The following is a 27,909-nucleotide window of genomic DNA, read 5'->3' on the forward strand; positions in this document are numbered from 1 at the left end:
AAAACTTCTTCCGTCAATATATTAAAGTGTCTTATTGGCATTCCAAGCTCATAACAAAATGAATCCTGGAGCATGAGTGAAGCCGTCTGTTGAACAGGATGAAGTCTGTGAATGATTGGGTGCGGGGCCTGCTAACAAAAATCAAAGTTATTTTCAGGTTAATATCTCAGCTCTCCACCTGCATGCTCTTTAATCACCTGACATCCAGCATGAGGCTTATCCCAAGATTCTTCCCTCCTGCCAACCCCCTGTCTCCTCCTTCCCTCCCTGCCTCCTCCCCTCCTTACCTCCTCCTTCCACTGCAGACATTTCCACACTGCATGAGTGTGTCTCATTGGTTTTTAATGTCAAGGAAGGATCCATTATCCTGTGCTGGGAAGGAGAGCTTGACCTACATTATGGAGAGACCCTGTTGACCGGACCGCATCTTTTCCCCCATCTGTCCATCACCGTTGGTTAATGCATTCACATTACATAATAAACAACAGCGCACATGAGATTCTTATTTGAAAGTAATTCTCCTTCTTTGTCACAGTCGGTGTGAACGGATCCGTTACAATAGATGACGTGTATTCTTGATAAAAAAAAGAAAGTAGAAAAACATCTAAAGAAACTTCTTTTGCAGCACAATCCAGCTCTCAACTTTACATTTGTGTGCCCAGCAGTGGCACAAAGTCTTCTCTGCTGGCCGAAACAGAATCACAAAGTTAAAGCTATTTTATAATTTAATAATTTTTCTTAAATACACTACATGTATCATAATTTATACAAATATTTTTCCCATTATCTTATGTTCTCATTGCACAGCTACTGTGTTCCTCAGTTGCTCTGCTTCAGTGCAGCTTGTTTTAAGTAGAGCTTTGATCCAATCAGAGTTCACCTCTGTGTCTCTAGGTAGAAGAGAGGCCCCAGGCCTGCAGACTCACCAGTGAATCCATGTGCAGTTTAAGTGAATGGAGACGATATTGTTGATTGTCATAGTCTTCAACCAATCAGATCTTTAGTTTGACATGTTGGGCGTATTCTTTGACGTGCCTATAAGCACGTCAGCATTACGTGCAGCTCTGTTTCCAGGTGCAGCTTTGCAGTGAGATGCAGATGTAGCTTCTATAGTTCAATAGTTGTGATGGGCCAATGACATGTAGTGTTAATAAATCAACCATCTGTAATGAATACATAGTATATAGTAATTGATAACCTACTCAGAATTCAGTCATGGATCACATTTGCTGAGCATCCACTAGGAAATCAAATTCTACAAAGGACAGTATGATTCTAATAATATTAGCGTAGCCCGATCTTGATATGCAACCGTACAGAAATACCGAGGTTAACCCAGCGCCAACCTCCAATGCTGAATAAATAAAGTGAAGAGTGCCAATAACTGCATTTCCTCAAATAGACCCTTGAGGTTGGCTCCAAAAGCAGGTCAATCCCCCGAGACCCCCGTGTTAAAGTGGCTTTACTGCTGAAATAAACATGTTAACAGCCTGCTACAAAAAAGCTTTTGGTCCCTGCAGCTAATATCCCTTTATGTCACAGATACACAGGCTGAATTATTTTATGACTCGCCCATTTAAATGATATTAAGGCTTATAGGTCGGCATAATTAAGGCCGTGGTCGCTGAGTCAATGTTGTGTGCCACCTCAGGTCGCTCACCGCTGGCTGTCTAATCTGCTGCGTCACCTCGGTCCGCCTCAGCTCCACCGACGATCCACCTCTTTGACCATTTGTGGATTAGCTGGGAGTTGTTCAAATTCAAATGTTGATTGAGAATTGTCAACATTATGAAAAAAGCTTGGAACCTATTAATATCCATCCCCAACCGTACCGTCTCTGCTGGCTTCCACTCTACAACGTATCTCCTTACCTTGTAATGGCTAAATGGTACACAGGACACACAAGATGCCCTCTTGTGTTATCTAAGTGACTGAGTGTAGTGTTTGTGATCAGATGTGCAGGTTAAACATAATGATGGGTAGCATTATTTACTCCCTTCTGTTATGAGGACATTCATCACGCTGGTGTCATCCAGCATCCGTAGCTATACCTACGACAAATAAGGTATTTTTCATGTAATGAAATATGTTATATTTCATATTCATCCACGTAATCATGAACGAGGAAGTATAAAGAGTGCAAAAGCACACGCTGTGCGGCCTGGGAGTCGGACGGTTACAACAAACAACAAACAACAAAAGAGTCCGTGTGAAACAAGAAGTCAATGACGATTCATTTGTCACGTAACTTTCACACCGTAGTCACGGCACTTTCCTAGTTATTTTAACCCAAACAACGATCTTTTTTTCTAAACCTAATCAAGTAGCTTTGTTGCCTGAACCTAACTGAGTTTATTTTGAAAATAACGTATGCATGTGACGAGTGTAAATTGACGAGCTAATTGAGTAGCTGTTTGTGAGATATCATACAAACTGGTGTATGAGGGAACGTTGCACTGACATGTGTGCTACACTCTCCTGCAAACCAATCCACTCACCATCCAAACACCACCTCCACAGCCGTCATATCACACCCAATGACCCAAAGAGACCCAGGAACAGGGCTGATAGACGCAGTATACCATCAACTGCAGGCCACGTTTACATCGTTAAACTCCTTCCATGGTTAATTGAATCTGTACAAGACTGTGCAGACTCTCATAACATTAAAGTCAATAGAAGCATTTGCGTTGATTCGATTCTATCTTCCACGATCTAGGTGACTTTTCATCGAATATAAAGCCTGTAGCCAGAAACTAAGGAGGGATTTTTGATGGTGACCTGACTTTAAGGAGCAAGTAAAAAGCGTTGAGCAGCTTCGCTTCCTTCAGCACAGAAATGTGTCAGAAATCAAGTCATTTTGATCTCATGCTGATTCAGAGAAGGCAATTCATTTCACTGTATTTCATCTCGTCTGGACTGTTGCTCCTCTCTGTGCAAAATCAATCTCACATCTCCAGTTTGTTCAAAAAGCTGCGGCTGGAATTCAAACTGGCACTAAACGTAGAAACTGTTTTACCCCCGTCATAGCAGTAAGATTAGTTCCAGTAAGATTCAGAATTGATTTTAAGACTTAACTGATTGTTTTTAAAGCACAGACAGGTGCTGGTCCTCATGGACGGCTCTTTTGGTTGTTCCAGGTTCAAGATGTGCTTTCTCTGCCTATAGAGCGTTTATAGATACTATTAGTTCACCTGTACATGAACGAACTGCCTAAGGAAATAAAGATAGCAAAATCAATTTCATTGTTTAAATCCCTTCTAAAAACACACTTTCATCAACAGGCTTTTGTGTGAATCACTCCCTCTGGAATTTATCTGTTCTTAATTCTATCTCTGGTGGATCTTCGGTGTGATTAGTTGCATCTATTTACCTCATATATTACCTTTTGTTTCTATTTTTTATTGCTGCTGCTTTGGGCTAATATTGTATCTAAAGCATTTTGTAAACATTGTTTTTTTTAAGTGCAACACAAAGACAGATTATTGTTATTATCAAGTGCTATGAGACATCAGTCAGCAGTAACAATGACCCATAAAACACAAGCCCTATCAAAGTCACATTCACTGCAGCACAGGCCATTTGGTGGAATAAGTGGATTAGATATGAACTGCATGGGTAGTGAGCACAATCCAGTCGCACTGAATCAGGCCCGATCAGTCCAGAACATTGGGCATGAAGTGACCCACTTCAACAGGACTCGCATCGGCCGGGTCTGCATGTGTGTTTGAGTTTGAGTGTGTACATGTGTGTGTGTGTGTCCCGTGCATGAGTCCATGCATATAAACTCAGAAGAATTCTCCTTGACCATCGTGACTCTGACCAGTCAAGGACAGCACGTCCGAACGCAAATATGCACACACACACACACACACACACACACACACTAAAGTACATATTCAATTTGACTTCCATTTTCTCTGCCAGTGCTTCGTCAAACTGCTCAACCTAGAAAGTCACAGCTTCCTTTTCTGCCTCATCACAGTTTAGCCCACTTTATTTCTAGAACTAGTGCAGAAAAAACAGCTGGAGTTCTCCGACCTAAACTGCCTCATGTACTGTAACACATTCTCCCGCTGAATATGCACTTCCCACATCAGCATTCTGTTGTTTGTCTGTGTGTTGGTGCGTATGCACATGTTTATTTGTCTGTGTAACATAGATCAGACATACAATGACTCATGTTAATACACAGGAGACTGCTGCATACCTCACAGGTTATGACATATGAATGCACAACATCTCTTTCATGTTTAAGCTGCTTTGTAGTCGGTTGGTTTTCTCCAGCCAGCTTGGTGATTTCCAACTGCCGTGACAAATAAGCTTCAATCATATGTTCCACATGTTTGGGACTTTCTCCTCGGCTACATTGTTGGCTTGCTCTTGACTTTTCTCAGCCTTTAAAAACAAAATGTATTTACTGAAGCGTCGTCAGAATCGGATGTATAGCCTAAGCCTCTATAAGCAGTTTTATTGAGATTCCTTTGAGCAAAATGCTCCGATTGAATTTGAGTTCCTGCTGGTAAACAGTGTGAATGTCCGGGGCTTTTATTTTGAAAGGTAAGAATGGAAGGAGTAAATCGAGTTTGAAAATGTCCATTCCACACAAAATGTTGGTTTGATGCCTTCATGCGCTGTGTGAATGCTCGGTACAAATAAATCGGAATTTAAACGTTTTTTTAACCACGTTCTACATTCGCTTTCAATGTGACAAAACCGATCACAACAGTTTGAAAAAATATCTCCTACTGGTAGTTATAAGAGCCTGTGAAAATAGAGATGCAAGGTGCTGTACTACTTCTAGAATACTCCGCACTATGAAAGTGCTACATAGGTTTCACCTCGTGTTTCACCTCGTGTTTCACCTCGTGTTTCACCTCGTGTTTCACCTCGTGTTTCACCCGGTGCTTTCGTCCTCTCTGTCCATCTCCTTCCAGCTGCAGTCGTTCCTGCAGGTCAACGTGTTCCAGGTGCGGGTGGACGAGTGTCCTAGCTCAGAGTGTGCCGGGGCCGGCGGCTGCACCAACGTTTTGAACGTGCGGGACACGCCCACGGTCGTGGATTGCGGGACCATGAGTCTCGTATCGGTGACAGTGGAGTCCACAGCCGTGTGCTCCTGCCCAGGGAGAGAGCATTCCCATCAGCCCTGCACTGCATATCCCAGAAACCCCTGCTTCAACGGCGGCGTGTGTGTTGACACTCAGCATGGCTACAGGTGAGTGGGGAAGTGAACGCCATTCATAAAACACAGCCTGAGGGGCAAAGTTTAGTGAGCTGTCGTTTTAATAACATGCAACAAATGACTCTTGTTATTCCAGTTACATTATGATGGTTATCAATGTTCAACATGTTGATGCCTGCCCTGAGGTAGCAGAGCCTACAAATTAGTGGAAATAAAAACAGTTATATATTCATTTCTAATCCTTCTTTTACTAACCCAGGGCAATAAGGCTGTCTAGTTTCCCCCGTCAATTACAGGAGAGCAAACATGGAGCTTAGATACGACTGAAGCAGAAATTGCTAAGAACAGTAAAAATATGAATAAATGAATACAATGATGCAATATTCTGAAACTGTTTACATGTAAATGCGGTGGTATCGCTGTGCTGGAGGTTTAGCTGTGGTTGGATTTTTACTGAAAGTTTATGCTGACACATGTGCATTACCTTTGTTTCACAAAATGCAATGAAGATGTGATTTTTGCATATATATACATATACGTCTATGCAACAGTGTTTCTTTTGGGTCTTTTGCCCATGTAAAAAGAGAAGTCAACGTTGATTTATTTTTCACGTAAATTGCATACTTCAGTAACGGCACTAAGTATTTCACGATGTATTCCTGAATCTAACCAAGTACTTGTGTTGCTCAAACCTAACTAAGGTGTTTCCTGTGAAGAAGTTTATTTTGAAAAGACTGTATGCATTTAAAAAGTGTGTGGCTGACTATCATAATGCATGAAAGGTAAGGAGATACTTTTCATAGGACATCATAAGAACCGTTGTATGAGGATACGTTGCCTGCTGAGATAACGATTCTTTTTTTTATTGCAATACGTTAACTATGTTATTAATGGCTTACAAGAAACGACCCTGCAGCCAATCCACATACAGCCACTGTCAACCACAACCACACTGATTATGAACTCTTTGTGTTGGTATGGGTCTACATACCCATTGACAGATCAGTTCTGGACACACATACTCTACTTTAATGCAGTTTCCACTAATATTGGCACAACTATTTTCCCAACACATAATCCATGAAAACTTTGCTATCAGAGGCGCTTAAAGTTACATCAAAGAACACGGTAAACTAACTGGAAATGCATTCAATGATTAACAATCTCAGGACTTTAGAGATTGTTAATATAATACATAGGTGTGTATCTGCTCGGCTGATACATCAATCCTAAATCCCAAGCACCTTGGGTTGATCAGACTTTCTGGTTCTGCCACACCAATGCTCAAGCTTAGCTGTTCTACCTGGCCTCCAGACTCGGGGGATCAGCTGTGTGGTTATGAAGGAGAGAAGTGTGGCGCAGTAATCAGATTCCTGTTTGGTATGTTCGAGCGAGATACCAAGACAAAGACTGAGTCCGTACCACATTAAATGCTGTTGAGCCTAAACGCAACAATTCAATCATTTCCATGGTGAATGAAGACCGGTGTGATATTTTACGAGAGGGAGATCAGGGGAGAAGATGAAAGTGAAGGGAGGAATTAGAAGGAAATTAGGAGGAGTGAACATAACCTCAAAGCATATGCTTTTGAGACTGCGAGGGAGAGATGAAGGCAAAGTGCCTGTGGGGGTTTTTGTGTAACTGCGTGCGAGTGCGTTCATGCTGTGTTTCGTTTAGAGGCGAATTCTCTCTCAAATGATGTCTGTGATTAAAGAATGTGAAGGAAACCGAACACATCAAAACAAACAACCTGCCCAATGCCACTGAAGAGAACTTCTACTTAATACTATGGCATCAAATGTTCTAATAATCCCATAACTGCTGAGCTCTTAATGTGAACTCCCAGGTCCTTTTACACTTATTTAGCTCATTAACAGCCGAGTGTGTTGTTTGACGTTGCTGGTGGGTTGCAGCTGTAGACGAGGTGAATTAAAATGAAGTTGCAATTAGTATTTGTATTCATGCTGAAGGGAATTTCTTGAACCTTGTTACGGTTGATAACAGCTGCTACGGCTGAACATCACCGGAACAATTTCAAATTTGAATGAGGAAGTGTTGGCAGAGTTGGCAGAGTCGGCCCCGACATGAGGCGAGGGGAATGTAGCGACATCACACATGTTTGAGGAGTTTATTTCAACTCTAATGTTTACTCACCAATCAAGTGACAAAAGTGGCATTAAGGCACCGGATGGATGACTGCAATAAGTACCATTATTTGTTATTTTGTGTCTTTGGTCCATCTATTGAGTGGATTGCCATGACATTTGGTACACACTGTCCTAAAGTGGGTTATCCCTCCACTTTTTATTCTGTTGCTGTCACCAGGTCAACATTTCCAATTGTATTCCTTCTTAACATCAGCATGTTCTGCTGCGTTCAGACAACTCAGAGTTCTGAATTCTTCCGGGTGAAATTGCAATGTCCGACCTCCAAGCGTCCCAGGTGCACGATGCCAACCAAAAACCAAACCACTGCTGACGGTGACAGACTGATGTGTCTGACACGTGTGCACACAACAGAATTCTCAGCATATTCCTGACATTTTTAACGATTTCCCGATAATTTTCAGAGATTGTTTAACACAACCAGCTACCTAATAACATGCCGACGTATTTTAACATTGATTTACATGCAGAACAGGTTGACTATATGATAGTTTGTATTATTCAATTAAATATAGGCAAATATAATTAACGTTGCCTTTTAGTAGATGGTTCACCATTTACGATGTGCGTTTCTGTTATTGGATGACGACAACGGCTTCTTTGTCGGGGTAGTTTTGCCCGAAGTTCACAAGTAGGAACTCCGACTTTGAGTTTCTTCATACTTGTAGAAGGAGGTCGGACATTTCTGAGTCGTTCGACAGCGGCATTAGCGTTGTCACTGTGAGTTTTTTAGCATTTAGCTCAAAGCAGCACTATGCCTGAATACAGCCTCACAGAGCCTGTCATAACATTCATATTCAACATATCTGCAAAACACTTGACATCTTTTGAAGATTTGTTCCTTAACAGGAAAATCACTGTCAATGATTTTGATAGAAATGATAATGTTGTATTTGCATCTCTACAACAAGGACGTCTATTCTTACTGCCTGATCTGTGATAGCAGGTGGAAATTACACCCTTAGTCGTCTCTGCTTGTGGCAACTGAAACATAGTTACTTAGTTAAGGTTTAAAATGCTATTGAACTTAAGAGACCCTTATAGGACCATACCAAGTGCCTTGGTTCTTAGTAACCAAGACCAAAGTCCACGCAGTCTGCTCATCGAGTGCGGTGGGATAATATTATGTTTTGTGCTTGATTGTGAGGACATATACTGCTACTTCTTTTCAATTATGATTAATAGATGCAGCATCATGCCGCTGTCTGTGTTTAATGTTCCCTCTCTGTTTGTTCTGGTAAACCACATTTTGGTCTTTTCTTTTTATTGGAGCATGTGAAGTTCGGTTACGTTTTCCCACATATCATGCCCAAAACGTCCTCTGAAGACCTTGAATACGAATGTTAAAGCTTTTGTTTTTAGCGGCATTTTCAGCTATTTTATTTCAGGCTCACTCTTATTATGTTTAATAGTTATTAACACAAAAGGTGGTTTAATACAGTTGTGTTTAGTTTATTACTAAGGGCCCGAGCAACCGACAACGTTGGGCCGCAAAGGCCCTATTGAAACTGTAATGATTATTATTATTATTATAGCCTTTTTGGGGGCTTTATCAATATCCCAAAACTCCCCAAATTTGGAATGCATATCAGGACTGGTGACATTTTTTGATAATTTATGGGTCCCATGCTTGAGTAAGAAAAGATTGCTCGCTAGTTACATTTGCAATTCACATTACCTCCCATCAAACACACTTCCTAAATACTCTGCCTTTTTTGGATTCATAGAATTTGTGGAAAAACGATTTGGAGACAATCTGACAATTTCCTCTGTATAAAATTCCCGTATTAGCTCCAACGTCCTGATGCCCAAGTCTGAATGCGTCTCCCCTGCCTCCAGCAACAATTCAGCACTTGAGTGGCTATTGCATTTATCCTTTTTATACAAATGTATTGGGCATACATATGGGCGCTCACATGCCCAGAGAAACGGCTAAATGAAAATAAAGCAGACTTCAGCATTAATAGTAAGTGGGCCGAGACAGGAAGTGATGGGAAAATGGAACAAGAGTTTTCTTTGCGGCTTTGACGTGTTGACAGAGAAGCCGCTGCCGTGGATCCAGGGATGACGCCACAATGTCAAGCAGATGTACAAAGGAAAAGGAGGGAACTGCTCAAAATTGCATTTCTCTACCTTTTGTCATCTCGGAGTCTCTTCTGTAATCAACACAAACTGGACAATTTGGTAGATGTTGTCTTCAGGCAAATAAGGCAGCTTCGTTAAAGGAATATTAAACTTTCTTAATTTCCACTGTACAACCCCAAATCAAGGATGTTACACTTCTAGTTGCGTGTCCTTCATCCAACTGTTCACTGCTAAACCTACAGTATATTTGCCCCACTTTTCCTGTATAGAAACACATTAACATTATCTGCTAACGGACCATGACCAGAGTTTTTGGTTTCATAGCATTTAGTTTGTACGGCCTTGGCGGATCGGTGACATTGGTGCTGCAGTTACTGACGGGAGTTAACTGGCTGGCCTTTCTACTGTTATTATGACTGACTTGCAGAAGAAAAAAAAAAAAGATTTTCTGAATATTCTTGGTAGAGTTTATCTCAAAATACAGCTCTTGTTCTCTTTTCTGTTTCCTATTGTTATAAATAGAAACAAATCTTTCACAACCTCCTACTAGATCAAAAATCAAGCGTGTTAGCTGTCACACGCTGCCAGTTCTTGTTTCAAATTCCCGGCAAAACAAGTGAAGTGAAGGAGAGTGTCTTCATTAGCATAAGTCCCTCTGTAAACAAGGCCAAAAGTGGGGTGAGAGCGTTTCAACAAAGCCTTTTAACTACAAACATGATAATGAAATAAGTTTGTTCGTGCTTCTAGTGCTCGAGGAGACGTGGTGACTCTGTTTAACTCGTGTCATTCAGCCTGATGCACCGTGCATCCCGTAGCTCTCTGCAACCTATTAACGTGGCCGTAGATAAAATAATAAAATAATGACGCCATCGGCACTTAGTTTGTTTTCCTGTAAGCCTCGCTTTCACTACGCAACCCTGTCTGCCACCGAGGATAGCGCTTCTGTTTCAGTAGAGTTTCAATAGTAGTTCTTTGCAGTTAAAAAGTTGTCTATTGTCATTTTTAATGAAATACCAATGTGTGGGATAAGCTTTTAAAACCGTCTCAAATGTTGGTCGGATTTCTAATAACTCTGAACTAATGCAGGATATGAATATCATGATGAAATGAAGACTTTTTATTCTGGCACAGATGACATTGTCATCATGACTCGACCTCCATATTGCTTCGTGAGCTCGTTCAGCTTTTTACAGGAGAACAGCTTCAGTTTGTTGGTGCCGGGCAACATTAGTGGGCCAGCAAACCTGACTAACTCTAATTGCTAAATATAAATACAGATTACTGAGTTTAGCTGATAAGAAATTCATTTGAACAGTTAGCCAGGGATTAGCAGTAAACACAGCAACAACTACAGCTGAAGATGGTGGGAATACCCTTTATATTTCAGATTAAGGACAAATTCATATTTTGTCCTGAAAGGTTAATAGACCAATGAAATGAAGGCAGCTCACTCAAAGCCACAAATGCCAACCTCACGGTGACACTAGAGGAAACATTAAGTCAGAGGATCACCAAAGTCTTCAGGATACTTCGTCTGGGAACCATGAATATCTGGACAAAGTGCAAGCCAGTCGATCCTGAAGATGTTGAGACGTTTCACTGGATATGATGAGACTTCATGATGCTGGTGGCATCAACGCCTTTAAATTGTATCCTCTGGGGCATCGTGACAAACATTGTGATGTCAAACGTCAAGTGATTGCCGAGTATTAAAAAGCCTCCAAGACTCTGGGTGTAGGTATACAAGATTTGCTATGTTCACACTACGAGCGACAAAGATACACAACAGCCAAGGGAGGCGGGCTGCAGTGTCGAATAATTGCTGTTGAAGTGTTGCTCGATACCGATGCACTCGGGCTTTAAACTAACTCCAATGTAAACCCACTCATTATGAAAGGGTCAGAGCAACGGAGAGCCAGGGGAGGTGGATGGGTTAAAAACAAACAGGACTTTTGAGCAGAAGACCGCTGTTCATGTCACGTGCAAACTAAAAGTGAACGTGTACATTCTGTCTGGCGAGTCGTTAGTCACCTGGTAGTTACGCCAGTCAAGTTACCGGTCACCATGCTCTTTAACAAAACCTAACTAAGTGGTTTTGTTGCCTTGTTTTGAAAGGAAAGAGATGTCAAAGCTGATGTAGGTTGCAGTTAAAAGTCTCTTTTTTTGCTGTGTTGTGGCTGTTATCAGTCTGTGAGTCAGTGTCAGTTAGTCAGTGATAGAGTGATATAAATTACCGCTTTGTAAGTCTGAGATTAACTCTTTAATTCTCTGTTTTTCTATGTGGACACAAAGTCATTCTCACTGGTATATGCACAGACAGAGGGCGCTGTCATGAAACCAAATATAGTACAAAGTCGTGATTTTCTTCCCAAATAACAGCAGCTCCACGTCATTTACACAGCAGATCTTTATGCTGTAGCAGATAAAAAAATAACGTAGATCCGACTGTGAAAATGCTATAAAATTATGATAACAACTAAAATAAATTATTCGATTCGATTTCAGCTTTGAAGGGATGATGCTCAGAGGAACATCTCCATTTGGCACACACAGGCGGGGAACCAGTGAAGCACGTACACATAGATCTGATCTTGGCAGAATTTAGACATCACACAGAAAAAACGGTAGTAGCGGCTGCTACTGCAGGTGTTTTATACCTCAAATGTTCAAATACTTTTTTAATCCTGAAGCACCAGCACAGACATGTGTGTTCCCCCACACACACACACACACACACACACACACACACACAGTGCATACACCTTCTGAACATATGTGAGAGCAGATGAACACAAAGTCTCATTGCACACATGTCCCGCTAAGCTTTCCTGCAGTGTCTTGCAGAAGTTAATTTTACCCTTCAGCTTCATTTAATTAGAAGCATCGAGTGAAAAGTGCAGCATTTCAGTCCGGCTGGCTGGAGCCAGCGTGTAATGTGGCTCACCGCTGGACCAGAGCAGGATGACTGGTTAATCCTTGGATTACACACATGCACGCAGACGCACACAAATACACAGTTATTAGACATGGGGACATTTCATGTCTCTCTCGTTCTCTCTGTAATCTAATGTGTTGTATTGCTCTGCATATTAAGACACCTTAAGTACCCGGTTACCCTGCTGATGGAGCAGGTATCCTGATCGCTAAACTCTCCCCTCAATAAGCAAAGCAGATTTCCTCCTCACTCAGATAACTCCTCACTAAATCAAGTTCTTAATAAGGTATTTTAGACATTTAGCAAGACTTTCCTATTATGCTAAAATATCTTTTAAACTTCTGTACAGCTCCCGTGTGATTTTTGAGGGCTCCGGACCATATTGTATCATACTCCGTTTTCACTTCCCTTCATTGTATTTCATGAGACATTTTGATTTAATATTAGTTTTTGTAATTAAATGTCTATATTTTAAAGACGGTGAATACATTTAGCTTTAATTAGAACTTTCTAAATCCGTATTGAACGGTGAAAAGCTTTTCTTGCCTTATTCTTTTAAATGCCTACCGTGAATTGGAGAGAGGGGAAAAAAATGAACCTATACCTTAAATGGAAATGTAAAAAAACTCTGTTTGCGGATGATAAATTGCAGCCTCTGTTGATTCCAAAATATCGTGTCTTTTGTGAAAAGTGAATGTGGGCCAGAATGAAAGTGCAGGAAATGTGTCTTTGTAAAGTGTTGATGACAGGACAGAACACGACAAAGCAGGCGAAGTTGTCAACCCGGAGACACAGACGCCGCATGATTGTCACATTTTCAATCATGCTCCAGTACCTGAACTCTGTCAAATCATGCTGTGTGATTCTCCAGGTTCAGAGGAAGAGAGGAAGCGAGACGTCAGGGATGCAGACAATTAGGCTGGAAGTTGGAAGGGAGGGGGAGGAACGAAGGAAATTAGGAAAAGAATAGAGCAACAAGGAGAGAGAAGAGGAAATGGTGAAAGAGAGGAGAGCACGAGAGAAGAGAAGGGAGAAGAAACATTACATGTCGATAAAGTAAGAGCTAATGCGAGATAGAATTGCTGTAGGGTAGTCATCTGTTCCAGAGGCTTTCAGATACAACCCTAACACACAAACACATACAAACATCCACAAACAGATTATGGCCCAAGATTGATGCAAGAACATGCAGATAATCGAGGCGTTGGGATTAATAAGGGTTGTGGGTCGGGGGTGGGATTACAGCTCCCCGGTCCGACGTTAACAAACACAATTCCCAGCAGACAGCGAATGAGCAAAACAAAGCTGCCTTAAGAGGATTGGAGGGCTTGGCCATTGTGACTAAAACTATGTGTCGGTTCAGAGAATTAGGATGACATTGCCAAAATGGAAATGCAGGCGTGGATGTTTTCCTGCATGTTTCTGAAATCATACACACTTATACACACCCACACAAAATATGGGTCTCGATGAACAGAGTCGAGGCTTAACGCCTCTGAAAAACAAAAAAAAAGTATTTTTCTAATACATTAAATATTCATGACTTAATAAGCAACATTCAAAATTTGAAGTTAGCAGAAAAAAACATCCTTTAATGTTATAAATGAATGAAAAATATATTTATAAGTGTATTAATCATTCATACAATCTGCTAATTTTCTTCATCAGTGCAAACAGCCCCACGCATATCAGATGATTCATATTTAGCTAAATCCTGATTGGTGCAAGAAAGCATGTGTCACTGAGAAAATAGGGTTTGGATTAAAGTCTAAATGGAAAAAAATTAATAAATCTGAGAAATCAGTCAGTTGTATTCACCAAATAGACAGAAAATGGCCTTATGCCCCATTCAGAGCATATCTATGAATCAGAGTCTTGCTTGCACTCTCCTCTTAACATGGAAACGGCTGAGCTGGCGGCTAGAGGCTAACAGTGCTAACAGTGCTAACAGTGCTAACATGGGCAACAGTGCTGACAAAGTGTTTACCTAAAACGCTGTCCGACACCACAGTAACCACTTAACCGCACACAAAGCTACACAGGGCCTACTGACGCTGCAGGGTCCTGCATTTTGATTGGTCCATTGGCTTCCTATGATGCGACTCTGTGACGCATGTTATTCTGGATCAGGATTCAGGTCACGCAGTAACACAGAGGCATCGTTGGCCAAGTTACTGAAAAAACACGAAACCCGTTGTTCATTAAAAAACAATTGCATAACTTAAGAAAAAAAAGAGAAAGTAATTAGTGACATTTGTTACGTGAGGCTTCTGTCATTACTCAGCTCATGCTCAGTCAAAGGTGTCTTTAATAAACTCGGAGTCTCCACAGCAACACATCACAGCTCCAGCATGGAGCGTGTGTAGAAATAGAGACACGTTTACTGGCTGCCGGCAGCACTTACAGTAAGGCAAAGGGCGTCCGCTTCCTCCAACTCTGACCAAAACCAGGTGGGAGTTTATCGTCGGCTAATGTAGCAAGACAGCATTCCTCCTGTTAGACTAACATGTGCTGCAGCAGTCTGCCCACTGAAGCCAGTGCTAACAAGCAATAAATCATCACTGGGATTAATAACGACAATGTGTTTCAAAATTGCACTCACTTTAGTTATTATACCTCAAATACAGATCCAGATTAAACCAGATTATCAAATATATGAACATAATAGTTTGAAGACATAGGTTGCAAATGATCTTCCAGACCATGAAACCCCAAATCAGCTTTTGTTAAGAATGTAAATAATGACTTAAAGGGGCTGCAATACAATCGCTCGGGGCAATTCCTCACCGTCGGTGTTCGTTCACTAAAAGTGCTGGTTTTTTGCCACTGACAGGCTCAGATTGTTGACGTGTCAGACAACAAAAGATGTTTCTTTATATTTCGTCTGTGTGTTGTTGTTTCATGTGACTTGGTGCCGGTGGACAAAGGTGCAAACGAGTCAGAGTTTGGAGAGAGAGCACTGCCGCTGTGCTCAGAGTTTGCTGCGGTGCAGTCCAGGAGTCTTAAAGATTGTCAGCGGTGTCGCTAAATATTTGGCTGATTTTCGACAATTCCGGACGAGGCCGCGAAATTTCAGAACGCGACTTCTCCGAGCGAGACGCCACATTAACAAACAGAGTGGATCGAGCGAAAGCTAAAGAAAGACATTTCTCTGTAGGGTCCTTTCCATAATGATGTCGGACGCTTCTAACAACGAGCCTGTCAGGGGCAAGAACAAGCTATGTTCGTGGACGGACATTGAAGAGTGGCCCCGAGCGCTCTCGCTCAATGCTGGAACAACCGTTGTCCCCCGATGGTCACTTAAGAAATATGGTCCGGATTGAAATACGGAAGTTAACCCTTTAACTTCTTTAAAAATAACAAGTAAAGCATCAGAGTTCTTCAAAAGAAATTCAGCAGCAGCTTCTACAACACAAAGTACGCGTGTTCCGAACTTTGAGAAATGTAAAGACCGCGTTAACCGATCAGGCCTGTAACCTTTTGCAACCAGAAGTCGACAAAAGTAGCAAATTCGAGCATTATAATATATATTTCCTCTTTCAATCCTGGACGAGAGCAGACGCAGGAAAATGAGCTCTCTCTCTCACCGATTACCAATGAGGTGTATGTGTGTGTGTGTGTGTGTGTGTGTCTATATATACACATGCTTTTGCAAACACGTCTGTGTGTGGTTTCACAGGATTCACAGGCGCTGAAACTCCTGAGTGTCCTGAGAAGCAGTTGAAGTGTGAATAACATAAACCAATGAGAGCGTCCCGTATCAGCAGCAGAGGGACTGCCCTGGAGAAATAGCTTGTTTCTCTGAGCTGAGTGTTTGTGCATAAAGTCCCGATTCAATTTAAATATTTGGTAATTGCTGAGGATTGCATGGGGCGAGGTGTTATTTTGCTGAAACAATGCTCGGCTTTCTCATCAGATTTATATACCGCTGCTAATGAAGAAGGCTGAGAGGAGGTATAGTGAGAATCAGATAAGAGAAAATGATTTGTGTCGAGTCTTGAAGATTAAATCTTCGAAAAGGTTAAAAAAACAAACATTTGTTGCTGATTCTTTTCTGGTTAATGGTGGTGTATTTTGCTTCTCCACTTGGAGGACTGGTAATTGCAGACAGCATGGTTGGATATTTCATCTGTTGTGGACTCAATTGATCCAAAACACATCCAAGTTTTGCCCCTATTTTTAGGCCTCTGCTCGAAAATTGCATACCTATACTAAAAAGAGTGCATCTTTGCAACCACAAGGTCTATTTGAATAATGTTGATGTTATAATAAAAGGGAACACTTGTGAGATTTGTTCAGATGTGTAAATATCAGTGTATATGTTACTGGTTAAGAGTAAATGAAGATGGCACACAGCTCAAATTGAAAAGTTTCAGGTTCGCCTGAAAAGAAAAGCACTTTTATTGATATTATTTCTTTGAAATGATGCAGGTCCAAGCCTAAAAACACTCCCAAATCATAGCACAGTATGTGAACAGTCTCTCTGCAAAGTTTGACTTTGATAAAGTGAAGCACAACAACATGAGAGAGGTTTTAGTACAGAGAGTTTAGACAAGATTTGCAAAATGTGCATTTGGGCACATTTTGGCACCATGTGTGCCATTTGAATTTCCTCATGTACCAAACTACATATTTCACTTGTATATTACTAATGGTGTTCAATACAATTGAGGATTACAGGATTGTAATGTACAGTAACATTCAATTAATAGCGTGAATCAACCTAATCCTGGAACTATATGTAGTCTTCATATACTGTATTCTGCAGAGGTGTCATGAAGAAAAAAATATATATTTGTTCAAATTGCTAATCTAAAAATAGTTGAAGTGATGATGCTAAGAGGAACATCTCCATTTGGCAAACACAGGCGGGGAACCAGTGAAGCACATAAACATATATCTGATCTTGGCAGAATTTAGACATCACAGAGAAAAAAACGGTAGCCGGAGACACCTGCTCTCACACTCAAGACGCCCAGGCGCCAAATCAGAGGAAGCCACAAAGACATTCCTCAATGAAACATAGCCAGTACTGTAGAGGTTTATTGGGCTTTATCTGCAAACAGAACGGTGGGTCGATCGCAGGCGTTTCATACCGTGGCATTGTGTTTACGGAGTGTCCGTCCGTCCGTAGTCCGATCCATTCTGGGGAAGGCGATACCTCAAGAACCGTAAAGGAATTTATTGATTTTTAACAAACGTCCACCTGAATTAAAGGATGAAGCAATTAGACTGATGAGTCCGTCCCATTCTCGTGAGATCTTGGGACCGCCTTAAATTCATTTCTTTCAAATTTGGCACAAGCGTCCACTTGGACACAAGGATGAACTGACCTCACAATGCCCGTTTCTGTCCATAACTTGAGAATCAATATGCCGATCATGACAATTTCACACAAATGTCACATAGGATAAAATTATGAAGCGATGACATTTTGGGCAGACATGGATGTGCATGACAACGGTTATTCTATTTCTCCAACTTCCTGCTCAGAGATTGCTCCAAAATCATTAACTGTCCCGTCACCGATGATTCAGTCGCGTATGACAGTCCGCACTTCAGACAGATAAGCTGCAACGCAGAGACTCCATGTTTATCCACTCATGTGCCGCTGCTGTCCTCTGGATGAGCCCTGATCTCCGTCAAATCTGTCAAAACATTTTTATTTAACTGTAAAGAAAAGTCCAAACTCTGCTCCTCCTGGAGTTGCAAAAATAGTTTTGTTCTCCTGCCAAATGTTTGCTACCTAAATGGAATGTCTCACAGTATTTACTGTTTGGCATTATTGTGTGATGCTCTTCCATATACAGGATGCAACCTCTTCTATTCATGAGAGTAAATATCTAAATATGGCAGCAGATGGTGGGAATCAATGCGCCTTTCTACGGATCACATGTACACTGAACACCTACCAGAGGTTCGACACAGTATTTATATTAAATGAAAAAAATCCCCAACATACTTTAGGAGCTCGGTGCTCATCATATTTTTATTTTATTTTAAAGACCAGCGAATAATTATAATTATACAACCGTATTGCTGAAGCTTTGTGCACCTATAACAAGGGGGTGGCCCCTGGGAGACACCAACATATAGACAATAATAATTAACACTAATAATGTAACATTTGTTTAAATGCACATTAATACATTTCTTTCTCTCAGGCTTCTAAACAACTGTTTCGACTGAGAGTTTTGCACAATCAGCTTTACTCTCACTGTAGCTGCTTTCTGCGCTCACACCTTGAACCCAACGTGTGTACGTTTGACATTTCAGAAGGTTTTTTTTCTCTCATGCAAATATCTTGCTTCTGATTGTTCTGTATGTTTAACTTCTCAGATCAAATATCATGTGTGGTGCAAGAATCTTTTCATGTATTTTTTGAATGGGTGAGATAAATGGGTCATATGTACAAAACCAGACCAGATGGTAGTGTGGGGAAGGAAAGACAGAGGTTTGGAAAGGTGAGACAGAGATTTTGAGGTGAAAAACAATTAAGTCCTTGGATGTGTGGAAATACACAGTGATGTAGCGATTCTCCCTGTGGTATCGCCACTAATGAGAACATCTGCATCAGTGAAACAGATGGTGAGAGAGAGAGAGAGAGAGAGAGAGAGAGAGAGAGAGAGATCGCCGAAGGGGAAGGCTGTCTGAGAGGAGAAAACAACTAGACTTAGAGAGACTGAGTGAAGGGAAAAAAATAGTTGAAAGAACAAAATAGAGTAAGTGGTTCAGACAGAGGGGGGGGGGGGGCGTCTCCCATTTTTGGAACTAAGTAACAGAATTTTCAAGAAAACCAAATTTATTTGCACTCACTAATCCGTGTCATTTTGTCTCCTGGTGTCCTCCTCTCCCCAAGGTGCCAGTGCCCGGCTCAGTTTGAGGGTCCTGAGTGCCAGCAGAACAAGCACAGTTTCCATGGCAACGGCTATGCCTGGTTCCCTCCCATGATGCCTTGTTTTGAGAGCCACGCGTCGCTGGAGTTCATCACGGACGTGGCCGACGGACTGCTGCTGTACAGCGGCCCCCTGGCGCAGCTGCAGGCCTGGGACCACGAGGACTTCATGGCCATAGGTAGGAGACTTCTCAGGCTTCATGACATAACCCAGCACAAAGCTATTCACTGCAACCTGAGATGAGATTCTTATTTTGTATTTAATTAATTGAACCGTTTCCCTCAACTGTTTCTCCTCAGTTTTGAGGAACCGCAATAGCAACAGTGCATACATTGCGTATCTTTCTAGCCTTCTATCATTATCTCAAACAACACTGGTTTGGTTTCGACAATGCTTGATGGAATGATGTCACTTCATGCTCTTTTGTAACATAGAAAAAATAACATAATGAAAAGGTGAGGTGAAAAAACGTAGAGATTTTGTGTGCCAGGATGGAGAATAATGGGACACAGCGGAGGAATCGTCTCTGCGATGTTGCTCTACTCTGACAAGAGACAGCAGAATCTAGACTAACTGCAGCAGTGATTCCCAGAAGGGGGCGCGTGTACAGTTCCCAGTAGTACGTGGGGAATGTGGAGAATCTCATCAAATCTGAAGTAGTTTGAACATTTGATGAAAATTCATATCCACATATGTCATCAGCTGTAACACCTGAACGGTGCATTTTGCAATTGAGAGCCAGCAAGCAAATACATCTAAACTCTTTGCTTCTGAATGAATGGCTTTAATAGTTAGATTTTAGTTATGGATACATGGCTGTAATAGTTAGATTTTAGTTATGGATACATGGCTGTAATAGTTAGATTTTAGTTATGGATACATGGCTGTAATAGTTAGATTTTAGTTATGGATACATGGCTGTAATAGTTAGATTTTAGTAATGGATACATGGTTGTAATAGTTAGATTTTAGTTATGGATACATGGCTGTAATAGTTAGTTATAAGTAAAGGATACATGGCTGTAATAGTTAGATTTTAGTAAAGGATACATGGCTGTAATAGTTAGATTTTAGTAATGGATACATGGTTGTAATAGTTAGATTTTAGTAAAGGATACATGGCTGTAATAGTTAGATTTTAGTAATGGATACATGGTTGTAATAGTTAGATTTTAGTTATGGATACATGGTTGTAATAGTTAGATTTTAGTTATGGATACATGGTTGTAATAGTTAGATTTTAGTTATGGATACATGGCTGTAATAGTTAGATTTTAGTTATGGATACATGGCTGTAATAGTTAGATTTTAGTTATGGATACATGGTTGTAATAGTTAGATTTTAGTTATGGATACATGGTTGTAATAGTTAGATTTTAGTTATGGATACATGGCTGTAATAGTTAGATTTTAGTTATGGATACATGGTTGTAATAGTTAGATTTTAGTTATGGATACATGGTTGTAATAGTTAGATTTTAGTTATGGATACATGGTTGTAATAGTTAGATTTTAGTAATGGATACATGGTTGTAATAGTTAGATTTTAGTTATGGATACATGGTTGTAATAGTTAGATTTTAGTTATGGATACATGGTTGTAATAGTTAGATTTTAGTTATGGATACATGGTTGTAATAGTTAGATTTTAGTTATGGATACATGGTTGTAATAGTTAGATTTTAGTTATGGATACATGGCTGTAATAGTTAGATTTTAGTTATGGATACATGGTTGTAATAGTTAGATTTTAGTTATGGATACATGGTTGTAATAGTTAGATTTTAGTTATGGATACATGGTTGTAATAGTTAGATTTTAGTTATGGATACATGGTTGTAATAGTTAGATTTTAGTTATGGATACATGGTTGTAATAGTTAGATTTTAGTAATGGATACATGGTTGTAATAGTTAGATTTTAGTTATGGATACATGGTTGTAATAGTTAGATTTTAGTTATGGATACATGGTTGTAATAGTTAGATTTTAGTTATGGATACATGGTTGTAATAGTTAGATTTTAGTTATGGATACATGGTTGTAATAGTTAGATTTTTGTTATGGATACATGGTTGTAATAGTTAGATTTTAGTTATGGATACATGGTTGTAATAGTTAGATTTTAGTTATGGATACATGGTTGTAATAGTTAGATTTTAGTTATGGATACATGGTTGTAATAGTTAGATTTTAGTTATGGATACATGGTTGTAATAGTTAGATTTTAGTAATGGATACATGGTTGTAATAGTTAGATTTTAGTTATGGATACATGGCTGTAATAGTTAGTTATAAGTAAAGGATACATGGTTCAAATGGTTAGCTAAAAGAAACAAATACATCATTGGAATAGTTGGCTAAGAGTAATGGATACATGGATAAAATAAACGAAATCTAAACCTAATCAATAAATGGTTAAAACACTCAGCTCCTGCAAATTTAAAAAGAGAGGATCTAACAACATTACATTTGTTATGATTAATAGTGTTCATTGAGCTCCAATTTCAAAATCAGATCAAATGAACATCGAGGTTGAGTGATAAACTTGAGTTTATCTGACAAAGAATTGTGGGGAACCACTTGACTACAGGTTAGTTACACCAGATGTTAAAATGTTGTTGTTTTTTGCAGTAAAATACATTTCAATGGAATCCCCAATGTTCATTTTTCACAACCACTTCTGTCAGAATGTAAACTCCACAAAGGAGGATTGGTTCAGAGAGCATTGTGAGGCGTGTAAACGTATTGTCCGGTCGGCAATGAACTGTCACGATAGCGTGCTCGTTGGCACACAGAGAGATTTTTTTTCTCTCTTCCATAAAACTCTTTATTGAATGAAATGATGTACAATACGGAGAACAAAATGCCATGGTGGGTTAACGGCACAGTGCAGGGGGAATAGAAGAAAAGGAACTGTATTGTATGTGTGGTCATCATCAGGTAAGGCAGAAACAGGAATACAAAGACTGGATGAACACACCCTCATCTCTTTAGCTTGGCCTGGAGACTAAGGATTGTTTGTGAACTGAAACAGAAATCCATTTCAGGTTTAATTCCCTGTGTGCAGTAACTCGCTACGACTTGATGATCAGGCAGTGCCAGTCACCCTTACACCACACACACACACACACACACACACACACACACACACTCGGTGATTTTGATCTTGTTAAACCGGACACCCCCATCCATCCCATGTGTACTGCTTTGATTCCCATCAAACAGAATTGTTTTTACACGCGTGTTTATCGAGAGAAGAAGAAAAAGATGTGCGATGGGACAGCCAATCACACGCACTCTTACTCCTCACTATAATACATACTGTCACAAAGATCTGGAAATGTGTGTAAACTGAGCTTCGGCCGCTGTACGTCTCGAGCTCTTAAGGGATTTCTTTTGTTGCTGTGGCAATATTGTTGAAGTTTGAAGACAATAAAGCTTGTTGAACTGAGGGCGGCAGGCGGGAATTACAGACAGACTGAAACGGAGAACAAAATGTCTTGTACATCTTGGTATATTTACTGTTTTAATCTGAGAGACTAACGCCTCCTTGTCTCTCTCGCTGCTTCTTCCCTTGCATCGGTCCTCACTCTTGGGAGAGATGGTGTTGTTCCATCACTGCCAAAGTAATATGTGTGGGTAGCGAGGTCCGCCTGGAGAGCCGGACACGCGTGTGTGTGTGTGTGTGTGTGTGTGTATTATAAGCCGGTTTTCAGTGTATTCCCTGAATTATTTCTTTACTTTAGTTGGTGTAAGAGGGTCTGTGTGCGTCTGAAAGCCAGCCACAGCGTGTGCTATCGGATCCTGAAGAGTTAATGTGTTTGTGGAGCTGAGGCTGATTTGTCGCTGCGCAGAGTGTAATTAGAGTCAGGCTGTACATATTTAGAGCTCTAATTAACTTGTTTCAAGGTTCACCTACTGCATGGGGGAAAAAAAATTGTCAGCAAGCCTAGACTGTGCTGGAAGCTTTATGTAACTGAATTTAAATATGAATGTGTATGTATGAAAGTCTATCAATGCACCAAAGTGCTGTAATATAGTTATCTGTTGAGGGCCTTTTCTGATATTTGCAGATGGAAGCTGCTGACACGTGACCATTTGGACCAGTAATCTCTGTGTGAAATTATTATTGGACAATATGCCCAATAATGACTAATCTTTAGCATTAGTGTGAGCATTACTTTCTGTTACCTCGGTACCCGACCCCCAAATAACGCTGCAAGCAGCAGTACCAAACGGCCACTTATTTATTATTATCATTTACAACCTTTCCTTTTAGATATATGCACCAAACTGAAATATTAAGACCTAACAGTACAACCACATCTTTAGACACGGTCTCTCTAGAAAATGGGTTCACAACAACAGCTAATAATACTGGACTAACTGAAGTAATGTTGTACTTGTAACCGGGGGTTAAATTGGCCCGGGGATCAGTACACGAGCCTAAAGTTACGCTCCTCTACGTTGGTGCCGTCAGGCAACCATTCCACAGTTATTGGGGGTTCTGCTTACAACCGTTTCCAGATACAAACAGGTTAAAAATGCAGTTTCCATGAGTAGGAACGATCGTTCATGAAACGTTTCCTGAACAAACACCACTTCTTTAAGAACTAATAATTCTTTTACGGTTCTTTTAGTCATGGTAAGGCAGGTTTTGGAGTTTATTATAATCTACCCACACAACACAGGAAAGGATTTATTTACTTGGACGCCTAATGCACAAAGCTATCTGATATACAAATATTATTAAAAATCATATTCACCAGCTGCAGTTCAGGATGAACCATTATCATATTAGATATGAACAACACTGAATGCTTTTTAATAAAAAAGGATAATATTGGCCCAGTATATTGCAGTAGTCCTTTCATACTACAGACTGTATACCGCTCTAATCATACGAAGTGCAGATATGATTCTTCAAAGTATATTTGATATACGAGAGAGAGAGAGAGAGAGAGACAGAGAGAGAGAGAGAGAGAGAGACAGAGAGAGAGAGAGAGAGAGAGAGACAGAGAGAGAGAGAGAGAGAGAGAGAGAAGGGAGGAAAGTATTGAGTACTGTTCAATGTAAGTTTGAGTGAAACACATATGAGTGCACCTTTTTCTACCACACGTTTTCCTTCCACTCAACATATTTCCATTAATATGCTTGATGCTTGGATACAGCACTCTGTGAACAGACAGCTTCTTTAGCAATGACCTTTTGTGGCTTCAATGGCCGTCTTCTGGTCCAGTCAGCAGTCTTCCCCATGACTGTGCAGCCTACTGAACCAGACTGAGACCATTTAAAGGCTCAGGAAACCTTTGCAGGTGTTTTGAGTTCATTAGTCGATTCGAGTGTGACACCATGAGTCTACACTGTTGAACTTATTCACAAGATTAAAATGTTCTGAGATACTGAATTTTGGGTTTTCATTAGCTGTAAGCCATAATCATCAAAATTAAAAGAAATAAAAGCTTGAAATATATCCCCCTGTGTGTAATGAATTTATATAATATATGAGTTTCACTTTTTGAATTGAAATACTGAAATAAATTACATTTTCAATGAGATTCTAATTCATTGAGATGTACCTGTACAGGCCAAAAGTCAACACACCTAAAATAAATATAACAATAAAGCCTGTTTGATTTACAGAGAAACAGTGATCCTCAGTCATCAGCGTATGGGTGAACAAATAACATAAAAGGAATAGCAGGAAGGGGAAAAAAGGCCTAACGTTGATGGAGCACCACTGTTTATTTTATGGACGTTAAGGTGACACAGAGTTGGTTTCCCCGACCAAATTCTGAACTTGTCTTCTCTGCTACAACAACAGCAGCAGCTTTTTGATTAAATGTGATCAGTGGGGCACAAGGGAACAGGAAAAAGCTTTTCAACCTCAACCCAAGAACACAGCTTCAAGCATCCACGGCTCGCGTTCAAAGAGCTCAAAGCTCAAAGAGCCATATTGGATTGATGCGTAATTACAGGGGGAACCAGACCAAATGGGATGATTCACTTCCAATTGAAACATGTCACGAACCGAATGTCGAAGGTCTCATCTCGACATGAATGTATTATAAGTCCAAGAGCTGTGCTGGAAAGTGTAATGTTACAGGAGGACACACACCTGTGGCATGACTTGACTTCGAAAGAGTAGTTTGAAGAGGGCATTTAGGATTTGAGGAGGCAGAAGGAGATTAGTTTTCACAACTGCTGAACTGCCTTTTCATTCATGAATGTCAAGAGGCACATGAGAAGCCAGTAATAAACCTCCAGAATTTTCATTTTGACCATATCGCTCCGTGTGCGTGACATTGTTCACCTTGTTATTAAGCCTTTGCTCGTGGATGCTGCTCGCTGGGCCTGATCACATCTCCCACAGCTTCACAACGCACACGTCCACACAGAGATCGTCAGCTTCTTAGTGAGGTTTGCTTTTCCAAAAGCTGCCCACTCACCCGCCCTTTATCCTGCTGCAGGGCAGCTGTACCGAGCCAGCCCTGCTGTGTGGACCAGAGGAGGTGTAAGGCACACACACACACACACACACACACACGCAGTGGGAACATAGCTGTGTACTGCATCCAATCTGCGGCCGCTGGGGGAGAAGAGATTACATGGTTATAACACAGAGCTAGTGTGTGTGTGTGTGTGTGTGTGTGTGTGTGTGTGTGTGTGTGTGTGTGTGTGTGGTGGGGGGTGGGGGGGGGTGGGGGGGGGGGGGGGGGGGGGGGGGGGGAGGCCTCATGCCTAAAGTGACCTCTGGTGTTCCAGGTAAAATCTGATTATTGGATGATCCCTTCAATCTATTTATTTTCTCCAGCATGTAAATATTGTTTGTTAATCCCCTCACAGAATTGGTCACCCTATAGAATATGATGCTGTCCTCCTGAATCCATGAGCTTGCCCCGCTTTAAGTAACTCCTTCCTGTCATTCAACCAAATAAATAATTGAGACCTACAACCAACTGGTCACTTCCAGTCCTGAGTCACCAATGACCCCCCTCCTCTCCTCTGATGCCCCCCCCCCCCCCCCCCCCCTTTAACATATTTCTTCTTACTTGACCTCAGTGCTGCCTTTTTAAACCATCAATCACTCCGTCCTCCTCAACCGCCTCGAGTCCTCCCCCAGCATCCTTGTTCAAATCATACCTCTCTATCCACCACCAGTAATAAATCCAACTCTCTCTCAAGGCGTCCCCCAAGGTTCAATGCTCGGTCTCCTTCTCTTCATCCTCTAAATACTTCTCCTCGGTCACATAATACGTCGCCATGGCCTCAATTTCCCTTGTTATGCCCCCTCACCCCTCTCACCACTGGGGACAGGGCCTTCACTGCAGCCCCCTCCCTCTGGAACTACTGAGTGGAATGGCTATACAAATACAATATTCTGATTATCATTATTCATGGTTATAATAATATTGTGATAATACATAATTATGAAGCCTTCATTTTCCATAAAGGCATTTTGAGATTCGGACAGTTTGTTACACATTTCCATGCATGGAGCTGATCCAAAAGAGCAGCAGTTCAAAGACCAATACTGAGTTTTATTGATCAGTACTTTATTCATGAGGTTAGAGTGTAACCTTTAAGTGATCATGAAGTGCAACCTATGACACAAACAACCACACATGTACCAGCCTGACTGAGCCGCTCTCGCGTGCAAACCCAGACTTTTCGGGAGCTGCGTTGGCTTTTGGCAAATCTGTTGTTGTGATTTATACAAGCGGAGTCTGCTGTAAAACACGATGACAGAATGCAACTATGCAACCAAACCCTCACAGCAAACCTAATTACCATGCTCATTTACCTGGTCACTACGATTAGTTTGGAAACCACTGTCAACTACTAGCGCTTTGAATAGCTAACAGGCATTTACACACAGGCACAGTGGCATACAGTGGTGTTGAATACACCAGCGGCTGTCACTCTCTAACCAGATTTTTTATTTTTACGTCTGCATAAAAACCTGACTGCAGAGATGGAAGGACAAAACTGAGGCCCCCGTTATTAACATGTGGCTTTGTGCCCAGCTTGTGTCAAGAGAAGATTTAGTTGAGGAAAATGTAACGTAAATCACTTTTCTCTGGGTATATTTATGGCCCAAAAGTTGCCAGTGAACACTTCCTCATGCTTCCATTTTGACATTACATTTTTCACAAGTGTGACACTGTCCTAGCCGCCCCACCACCTGTCTGACAGGCATTTACTTTGACATTGTCACCACCACATGTCACCACCTCCTCAGGCAGTGATCTGTGTATAATACGTACAGGAGATATTTATACCTCAAATTGGAATCAGTTAGAATCATTGTGTGGTGGAAAGATTGCCACCTTCCAGTCGTGTCAGATTTATCATTCAGACGTTCAGAAACTGTTTCCTGGTAGTAAATACAAGTCGAACATATATATTTGTGGGTGTCCTCTGTGCTTGTGGAGACATGCAGAGAGTATGGCATGTCCAAATAGATCAAATCAACACTTTCAGTCAAATTCACAGCAATGCAAATCAGCTCAAATCATCTTTCTTCTGTTCAATGATGGATAAGATGATGATTTCAGTTGACACTGATGTGTAGCCACTGGTTCTGCCGGGTTTCCGGGAGTGGTGCAGTGAAGTAAAAATAAAACTACCATGTTGGGTGATA

General features: G+C 40.9%; 1 protein-coding gene across 1 annotated transcript in view; it reads left to right on the forward strand.

Annotated features, from left to right (window-relative positions):
- The window catches only part of LOC306700998 (neural-cadherin), a gene marked incomplete at both ends in the record, with an annotated part of 277,168 nt that overhangs the window by 180,808 nt on the left and 68,451 nt on the right, over positions 1 to 27,909 (forward strand). The window contains 2 exons of the mRNA XM_079166195.1: positions 4,938 to 5,215; positions 19,227 to 19,441. Of these exons, the coding sequence (XP_079022321.1) occupies positions 4,938 to 5,215; positions 19,227 to 19,441 (493 nt within the window). The remainder of the gene's footprint in view (positions 1 to 4,937; positions 5,216 to 19,226; positions 19,442 to 27,909) is intronic.

The sequence above is a fragment of the Pholis gunnellus genome, assembly GCF_910591455.1.
Source record: "Pholis gunnellus genome assembly, chromosome: 1".
In the NCBI taxonomy this organism is placed as follows: domain Eukaryota; kingdom Metazoa; phylum Chordata; class Actinopteri; order Perciformes; family Pholidae; genus Pholis; species Pholis gunnellus.